The following is a 10437-nucleotide window of genomic DNA, read 5'->3' as shown; positions in this document are numbered from 1 at the left end:
CTTTGTAAAATGAGTAGAGTGTATGTTTTGCGTAAATTTCAGAATAATATTGTTATTGTCTATGTGAGTCATTACAACCATACTAATGTGACTAGAGCGACTGTCTTGACGTTCTTCAGGCGTCGGTTTCTAAAGATAATTGTCACCATAGATTGGCATGTCTAGCTGTAGCGAATAACTCCGGTATGGGAGTGTCAACCCCGTATAGATCTATACACAATATCCCGCTCTCCCTCCAGGAGACTCTGGTTATAATTACAGGACTTACGATGTACACTAGGTAGGTACAAGTAAACGAATGTCTCACAAGAGCCTTAACAGAATTTACGCAAATATTGAATCTCATTATTTAACATTATAAAGAATGTTACTAGTGTATATTACGACTGTAGTTTTCCAACACGCAATAATTCTTGTCATAATTTACACAGTTTACTAGGAGTGTTTGAAAACTGTTATTGACAGACAACTTATGACACATAGATTTTTGTTCAAAAGTGAGTTTGTCCCCTTTTTACTACTTTTGTCAAAAATAACTCATTTTTACCATTGTTGTAAAAAATAGCCCATTTTTACTATTATTGCTAACAATAGCCCATTTTTACAATTGTTGTAAAAAATAGCCCATTTTTACCATTGGTAAAAAATAGCCCATTTTTACCATTTTTGTCAAAAATAGTCAATTTTTACCGAAATGGTCATAAATGACCCATTTTACCAAAATTGTCATAAAATACTTATTTTTACTAAAATCGTCATAATAACCCATTTTTATTAAAATTGTCATAAATGGCCCATTTTACAAGTTTTAGTGATACCATTTTTATATATCCAAAATGTTACCATTTTTAGTGTAACTTCTCATATTTTGCCAACTTTCACAACATTTATATCCAAATATGTCTTAACATTTTCCTTGATATTATGGTAATTTTATCACACAATGAAGATAACCTTTTGAACATAACAACAAATCATATAAGCTACACAAGACAACTTTGTTTCCAATAACTTGAGACTTGTACAAAATCTCGAGTTCATGGACCTTTAGCATGAGATCATGACATTTCAACAAACATAACATATAAAACATACACATGCAAACAAATATCCAAGGATTAAAACAAGATTTTTGACTTGTATCCCCCCTCCCCCCCAAAGAAGGAAAACTAAAAAACAAGGGGTATGAAGCTCACCTTGGGGCTTTTTCGGTTTGTAGAAGGAAAAATAATGAAGGATTTTCGAGCCCTAGCTTGTGACTTGAAGAGATCTTCGAAGTGAGGGGTGTTCTAAGAGCATATACACAAAAAAGGGAGTTGTAAGAAGGATGATCGTAACATAGACTTGAAATAGAACATCTAGAGATGAATATGGACTTACCAAGGGGCTTAAAAACTCAATCTTTGATGATAATGAATCTCGAAAATGTTTGGAGGAAACAATAAGGACTAGAGAGAAATAAGATAAGAGTGGAAGTTGGAAGTGAAAAATGGAGAGGGGATGGTGGTGGTTCGGCCGATATAAAAAAGAAGGGAAGGAAGATCCATCCTTGATACATGTTGGACCAAACTACCCTCCTAGTTGCATGCTAGTCAATTGCATAGATAGATGATGTGCAATATTGAGGGGGCAACTATATTATCCCCATAGTGTTTTCTCTCTCTTTTTTTATTAACCAAACCCTAACCGACCCAAGAGGGGTCCCGACCCAAGTTTAGTCCAAAAATGTTAGTGGGATTCGAAATTGACTTGGTCGATGGAGTTTTGGCCCAATAGTGTTCTAGGAAGGGTATTAGCCCAAATTAAGGGGTTTTCGGTCCAAAATAGGCCCAAGTGTGAGTTTATGGAATTTAAATAAGAACTTTTGGCCCAATAAGGCCTAATAGCGTTTTTGGTTTCATAAGGCCCATTAGAGGCTTTCAGCCTAATGAATGGCCCAATAATGAATTGTGGCCCATAAATGCTAAACATAAGGTTTTTGGCCCAATAAGGGGGCCCAATACTGATTTTTGGCCTTACAAAGCCTATTAGATGGTTTTGGGCCTAAAATAGTGCATAATAGAGGTATTCGGCCCATTATAGTCTAAGAAGAATTCTTGCGATCCAATAAGTCCCAATAAGGGTTTTACGACTCAAAAGGCCAATTGGAAGGGCTACCGGCCCATTAGGGCCAATTAAGAAGGTCTTGGTCCAATAAGAGGTTTGGACTGACAGCTCTTGGGCTAAGGCCCAAAGTTGAGTGTAATTGACTTATTTGGTTGAGTTTCGGGCTTTTATGAGGTTGTTTCGTCCTAATTACCAATGTATGGAAGTATGAATTTAGTAGCATTGAAGTTTGATTCATATCAAACGTATTGTTACAATGTTACACAGGAAATTATCTTGTACAAAGAGAGACATCCTAACCCTAAATTGCTAGTTGTGACATATTTATACAAAAAAATATGGTTTTTAAATGAAAAAAAATAGTTTATACGGTTTCAAAAGTAAAAAATTTGTTTATATTGTTTCAAATGGAAAATAAACAACATTAAACAAAATTTGAAAAAATAATGTTCGATTTGTAACAAAAAAAATTGAGTTTCAAAATTGAAATAACAATAAAACTTAATGAAAAAAAATGAAAAAACTGGAAACTTAGAGGGTGTTTGGGATTAGGGATGTCAACGGGACTAAACGGGAGCGGAAATAGCTCCCCCCGCTCCCGCCCCCAAAATCAGTTATTGCCCCCGCTCCCGGTCCCGCCCCCGGCTCCCCCGTTTACAAAGCCCCCGCTCCCGCCCCCGGTTACCTCAATCGCCCCCGTTCCCCCGGTTTATAAATTTTGTTTTTTTGTTTTTTTTTTTTGTTTTTTTGTTTTTGTTTTTGTTTTTTTTTTGTTTTTTTTTTTTTTTTTTTGGCTAAAAAACTACTTTGGTTTAGGCTAAAAAGTCTATTTTTAATAACTTTAAAAGTTTAAAACATAATCTTTTAGAAACTAAAAAATTAAAAATCCAATATTACGAATCCAACATTACAAAACGATAATTCCAACAATCTTAAAAATATAAAATATGATAAATCCAATATTACAAATATAAAATAATTACATATCCAAAAATATATGATCAATTTACAACATCTTCAACATCCATTAATTGGAAACGGGAAACTGAAACCTAACCAAAACATCTAGAAAATATATTTTGTATATGTATTTTATATTAAATATATATTTTTTCAATAATGATACAACAGGGGCCCTCGCAGGAGTACGGGACGGAAATACCAACTCCCGACTCCGGTCCTGAAAATAAGCGGGGTTTAATTCTGCCCTCACTCCCGCTCCTGCTCCCGGATTTTTTAAAAATTTAGTCCCGTACGGGATCGGGGTCCCACGGTGGTTTTTGACATCCCTATTTGGGATAACTTTTAAAACAACTTTTGGCTTTTAACTTTTCCAAAAAGTTAAAAAAGATCAAAAAGATGTTTGGGTATTGAAAAAATCTTTTAAAATGATTTTTTTGTATAGAAGGAAAAGAGAGTTTTAAAAGTCACAAATCCTATCTTTTTGTGACTTTTGAGACTTTTTAACTTGAAAAGTTCACTTTTACCCTAAAAGCAAATACAAACACTTTTTAAAGATTTTCTTTTGTAAAAAGTCACTAGCCAAAAAATGGTTTTACAAAAAGGACTTTTAACCTTAAAAAGTATTTTCAAACACCCCCTTAATATCTTTTGTGTAACTTTTTTTTCTTTCAATTTTGAATGTTAGTCTGGCCATATCAACATGTCATGTTAGTAGGTAATTAGGTTGATTGGTCAAGTGGTCGAAATTATAACAAAATGGAAACGAAGTATCAAATTTGTGAAAAAAATAACACAGTTTTAAAATTGAATTTCCGTGTGAACTTATTGACTTTTGTGGTATGTATAGATTTCTTTATATTTAGTAGGTTTTTATAAATTTGTTTTGTAAAATATTACAATTAACAAAGATTATAAAACATAGACAAAATTATAAAAATAGTCTCTGTGGTTTGCCAAAAGTCACAAAGTTAATCCTTGCTATTTTTTTTTACGAACAAAATCAGTCTGTGCTAATTTTTTCAAAGTTCAAAGTGAAGGTTCCAAAGTGATATTTTAAAACGTAAAGTGGTGAAAAAGACACAAACTCATAAACATAAAATATAAATGATCCTTATGGTTTTTTCATAGTTACAAACTTAGACCCTGCTACTGGAAAATACCAAAATACCCTTACACTAATAGATGAATAGTAACGTCGTTAGCAAAAAAGGGTCGTTCATGCATGTTTTAAAAATCATAGGGACCATGTTCATAAAAAAAAAAAAAAAAAAAAAAAAAAAAAAAAAAAAAAAAAACCGAGATTGACTTTGAGAATTTAACAAATCATAGGGACCATTTTTTTAATTTTGTCTAAAACATATCTATTCAGTTACAACAATAGAAATTTATAATTTCAAAATTGAAGCACAAAGTTGTATTAAGTATAAAATCAAATATAATGTAAAAAATACATATAAACACAACAAATAATGTTATAATTATAGTTAAAATAATATAAAAATAATGTTGAAAAGTAGTATTTTATGTTGAATCGGAGTCAACTACTTTCATTAATCCTCATGCCTGCAACCAAAACCTCCATGAAAGAGATTCCCAGTTTAAAACGCAGCTCAACTGCTTTCCCCCAAAATAATACTAATTTAATTGAGTAGTAATCGATCCATTTGTTTTATTACTTCAAAAAAAATATGTAGAGCGAGATCCACAACACCATTGAAGAAGAGAAAAAATGTTCGTGTTCCCGTTGTATCTCTCCTACAGCTATCTACTGATCTGCTACGCCGGCGTTCACTTAGCATCTACCGCCGTCGGCAAGAACATCTTCCTCTTATCCGGTCAGAGCAACATGTCCGGTCGAGGTGGGGTCGTGAATTCCACATGGGACGGCTACATCCCACCTGAATCTTCACCTAACCCCGCCATCCTCCGCCTCACCGCCAACCTCACCTGGGTACCAGCGGCGGAGCCACTCCACCGAGACATTGACATTGCAAAAGTATGCGGTGTTGGTCCTGGAATGGCATTCGCGAATTACTTGTTGAGAAAGAATCCGAGCATTGGAGTGGTGGGGCTGGTTCCTTGTGCGATTGGAGGGACGAATATCAGCGAGTGGGTTCGCGGTGGGGATCTTTACAAGCAGATGATGAGGCGGGCGGCGGCGGCGGTTGCCGGTGGAGGCACCATCCGTGGGTTGCTGTGGTATCAAGGGGAAAGTGATACGCTCACTCTTGAAGATGCCGAAGCGTACAAGAGCAGATTGCGTCGTTTTTTCTTTGATGTGCGTGAGGATCTTCATTTGCCTGTTCTTCCCATAGTTCAGGTAACTCCATGTTTTTATCTTAATACAAGTAAACAATTTTTAAAATTTTAATTTACTACTAATACTAATAGTAATACCATACAACCTTGAACCTACACAAAATTTTATAATATAAATAAAAAGGCATAGGTTCAAACACAAAATTTTCAATCCTTTTGTATGTTTGTGGTTCTGATTGGCTGTTGATTCCACCCCTTGACACCATAACCATAAGTCAGACCACTCCCCAACCCATTCTATTTTTTTTTGAAAAAACATAAATAATAATTGGTTTGAATGTCCGATGTTTATTTTTGCTAAAAATGTAAGATTAAGCAATTTGTCCGACTTTCAATCTAGCGGACAAAACAATTTTGATTCGGATTTACCGAGATCGATATTCCGACTAGTGACGTTAGGGAAATGTCAAACTGAGGTTATCATTGAGATTTTTTCTAATATTTATTAAAATAGGCAAAATTCCTAACAATTCACTGCATTTAGTCATTTTTATCTAAATATTCAGTTTCATAAAAAGAAAATTAACTTATCGAACCATAATATAATATGTATTTGAAAACAACAAAAAAAACTAGTTTTGAAAAATTGACCATCAAGTCTAGAATAGATATTCCGGAATAAAATAAAAAATTAGAGAAATTAAATTGTTTCGTACCTTTTACACCTATAAATATTTCTATCCATTAACATTATGATATGTGTCATTATCCCACCATTCAATTTACCTTTATTATATTATTCATAATAATATATTTAACTTCAGATAAAGCGCCCCCCCCCCCCCCCCCCCCCCCCCCCCCCCCCCCCCCACCTTATTTTTTTTTTTTATTTTTTACCTTGAAAAATGTATTTTTGTAAATACACATTACATAACGGTATCTATGGTGGACTGTGTATGAGTTGTTTTGGACCCAAACCGAACCCAAATCGAAAATGGTCGGTTTCTACGTTTCAAAACCCAATAGAATCGGTTCAGTTTCTTGGATTTTGTAGTCGATTTTGATGGTTCTTCGGTTTCTTGTGTTCAACCCATATTCTTAATAAAGATTAAAAGCAAAGACTGTCAGAGCCTTATGATATTCTTCATCCGAGCACCTCATGTTAATCTGCCCCAAGACCTATAGGGGAGGTTTATCTCAAAACAATAATGATATTTTGGACGTACCATTTTAACCTTGAGCTTATGTATGCAATTCCACACCACAACCACTACACACCCATCGATGGGGCTAGAATATGTATAGAATTAGCCTAACGGTTTCTGTTTCGGATGTATGGTTAACCTTAATTTAAGTACTCACAATTACAGTACAGGTAGCACTGGCATCTGAATCTGGACCATACACAAATGTGGTGAGAGAGGCCCAATTAGAAATGAAGCTTGCGAATCTAAAGACTGTTGATGCAATGGGTTTAAGCTTGCAACAACCAGAAAATTTACATCTTACCACACCATCTCAAGTATCTCTCGGAAAGATGTTAACTAAAGCCTTCCTACAAATTTGTCATTACCACCACTTGTAAACAATTCTTACAACAAATTAAACATTATTATTGATTATTATCCCGTTAATATGAGGAGATGTAGACTGATGAGTTAAAAGGTTTTTATATTACTTTTCTTAAAAAAAATATCCCAAGAAATTGTGGTACACATTAACTCTTGTATTTATTTGTAAGTTTGAATAATCAATATCTATAAAAGAATATGAATCATAAAAATGTGGCATTGCTTTGAAAGAGGATAATTTGTTATTATGGATTATTGATTACTATATTTACATTGTTAATTTCAAAAAACCAATGTAAAGCTACTGATTGGGCCAATTGTCCAAATACTAGACGTTCCACCTTGGGTTATCGTATGTTTAATTGTTAAAATCTTATCTCATGGTCATTTAATTGTTAAAATCTTATCTCATGGTCATCCAACCGACAAGGTATGATCTCTAGGTCTAGTGCTAAAGTTTAGTATCAAAGCAATGCAAACGTCATTGTTAAGACTAGTTGGATTCGCAACCTCCTTCTTGAGCTTCGTTATATACCACTTTTCGCTACTCTCATATATTATGATAACCTTAGTGCAGTCTACTTATCCACCAACCCAATTCATCATCATCGCACCATATATATATATATATATATATATATATATATATATATATATATATATATATATATATATATATATATATATATATATATATATATATATATATACATTGAATTCATGCGCCACAAGGTTGCCATAAAACAAAATCACGTCCTTCATGTCTCTTCCTCCTCTCAGTGTGCTAACATCTTTACTAAGGGCTTTCTTCGTTGATTTTTCTTGATTTATGAACAAGTATGAACGTTCGATCAAGACCTTCCATTACGACCTTGAAGGGATGTTAGTCCTACATTATGTTATATTATTTTTATTATCTTGTATTATATTGTATTAGTGTATTTTTTTAGTGTGACCCATTTATTTAGTCAGACTACTTTGTATTTAGCCCCATTTCCTTATATTGCAATTATAAATTGGAGGAATATAATTTTGTTTTCCATGGGAAAATATTCTACTGGTTGGCTTGAATGTGAAATTTCAAGTATTTAACTAGGAAATATTTCTTTCAACGTTTATCTATATGGGTATTTAGCTTAAGAGAATTGGAATCTCTCAATCCTCACAAACTATTATTTACTAGAGCTAGCCCAAAGTCGTAAACCTTCAACACATCTTCATTTCTCCAATCAAAACCTACAATTGGAAGTCGTACATTTAGTGGTGAAGGTTGTATGAATTTCAGTCTATAAGAAAAAATATTTGAAGATGTTACATTTATAAGCCTATGAAAAATCATGCTCACAACACATGACAAGTGCTATTTATCCAAAATTTTATCAAATCAATATTAGGAATTATCAACTCCGGAAGCAATTCATGACAAGAGATGGTATTGATTGATCTAAGAAACAATTTCATGAATGAGCTCCCGCATCCTTTGAATAAAATAAGGCAAATGTTGTTGTGAACCAATCAGTCCACTTTTGGTCGCTTTTTATTTTCATTCCCTTATTGGCAACAAGATAATCATTTACCTTGTTTACAATATTCTTAAAATGCAATTAGCATAGCTCATGTCACTTATGATATCATGTTAGCATGACAAAACAAAGTATCACACAACGGTACATGCCACAAAGTTACATATATAATCTAAAGTTTTGAAAACAAGAATGCAAAACAAATAATCAAAATAACTCTTTGATTAATTGGAAAATCACTCAAAACCAATGTTTTTACAATCTGTTCTCATAATCATAAACTCGATTATGGACACATATATATAGCTTAACATACCAACTTGTATTAGACTAGGAAACTTATGACCAACTTGCCATAAATTAGATTGCTTGGACCCCAAGACTTAGGATTCCAACAATCACCCCCGAATCTCTGAATCCTTCTAGAGAATTCTTCAACACCGATCAACATCCTATTATCTCTTTTCACCACCCCAACCTCTTTAATCAAGCTTGTTTGAAGAGCACTTTTCCACCAAACAACAAGACAAGGTCACGACACCTTTACCGTCTTCCGTCACTCGCAAGATGAACTAAATCAAAGTCACCCACTTTGATGTCTTCCCATCCATTTATTCTGTGCCTCTGGTTAGTCTCTCTCTACCTTAGAACAAGCCATATCAAGAAAAATTAGGACTTCTGTTGAGATGCTTCAACTCGCGCTCAGAAACAACTCACACCCCCTTAAATCAAACCCGGTTCCCACTGTATCTGCCCCACAACGAAAGGCTACGGTTTTCTTGAAACCGACTCTCAAACCGGCACAGTCTTCACCTCGCTCTGATACCAATTAAAGTTTTGAAAACAAGAATGCAAAACAAATAACCAAAATAACTCTTTGATTAATTGGAAAATCACTCAAAACCAATGTTTTTACAATCTGTTCTCATAATCATAAACTTGATTATGGACACGTATATATAGCTTAACATACCAACTTGTATTAGACTAGGAAACTTATGACCAACTTGCCATAAACTAAACTTTCCATAAATTAGATTGCTTGGACCCCAAGACTTAGGATTCCAACATAATCTCCATCTAGTCACCATTTCTTACTATAAATATGCATGATACAACAACTGATACGTACTCTTCTTGGTTACCATGATATGTACAAACGTGCAACGAAAAAAAAACACAAACAAAAGTAGGTAATGTAACGATACAAATTTTGCAATTTTTTTTCATTTTTAATTAATAAACACACTTGCATAAACCATGAAATTCCAACATAACTGTTTTCAAATCCACATTCATTACAACTTGTTTAAATCATCAGAGTATCCCAAAACGTATTAGCGAAAGAGAGATAGAGTGCACGCCGCGCCATCACGCTTTGCCCTTGCCCTTGAGCTCAGATGTACCCGAAACAAATCCGCAAACGGTAAGCTTGAAAGCTTAGTGATTTCCCCAGAGCACACCCACACACAAACACGTACAACATATCATACTAGCTAATCAATTATACAGAACACATAAGCCATGCTAACAACACATAAGGAAGCCCTGAAACCCCCCATGGTCTTACTCCGGGTGCCATGGAAACCCCCGCAGGGTCTTAACCCAATGCCTCGGGAACCCCCAGGGTCTTTGACCTAGGAAGCCAAGGAAACCCTCTAAGGTCTTACACCTAAGTGCCTCGGGAACCCCCCGAGGTCTTTGACCTAGGATGCCAAGGAAACCCTCCAAGGTCTTACACCTAAGTGCCTCAGGAACCCCCCGAGGTCTTCCATACACGATACACAGAAACAAATAGCACATTGTATATCAAATAATACAAATAGCATATACTTAACAATTAATGGGTCGGCGTTGGTGCCGTTGACCCATTAGTATGGTAAGGAAACTCACCTCTGTTTGCTGAATACAAAAGCTACTCTCCTAACAGTCTCCACCCTCCCGTGCTGAATAATAGTATTAGATTATGTTAAGACTTTGATTAACCATGGAAAACCCAAACTCCCAACACTTCC

General features: G+C 34.6%; 1 protein-coding gene across 1 annotated transcript; it reads left to right on the top strand.

Moving 5' to 3' along the window:
* The first annotated feature begins 4615 nt into the window (after positions 1-4615).
* LOC145025993 (putative carbohydrate esterase At4g34215) lies at positions 4616-7000 on the top strand. Its single transcript, XM_078976813.1, has 2 exons — positions 4616-5389; positions 6704-7000. Exons 1-2 carry the CDS (start codon positions 4799-4801, stop codon positions 6911-6913), a joined length of 801 nt encoding a protein of 266 aa, XP_078832939.1. The 5' UTR covers positions 4616-4798; the 3' UTR covers positions 6914-7000.
* The last annotated feature ends 3437 nt before the right edge of the window (positions 7001-10437 follow it).

This window comes from Lactuca saligna, chromosome 1 (genome assembly GCF_052625555.1).
Source record: "Lactuca saligna cultivar CGN05327 chromosome 1, ASM5262555v1, whole genome shotgun sequence".
Lineage (NCBI taxonomy): Eukaryota > Viridiplantae > Streptophyta > Magnoliopsida > Asterales > Asteraceae > Lactuca > Lactuca saligna.
This window is presented reverse-complemented; position numbering and strand designations above follow the sequence as displayed.

Excerpts from the sequence above, each read along its gene's own strand:
- LOC145025993 (XM_078976813.1), top strand. The coding sequence starts at position 4,799 with ATGTTCGTGTTCCCGTTGTATCTCTCCTACAGCTATCTACTGATCTGC. Across the intron at positions 5,390-6,703 it reads CTGTTCTTCCCATAGTTCAG|GTAGCACTGGCATCTGAATC; the intron begins GTAACTCCATGT and ends ATTACAGTACAG.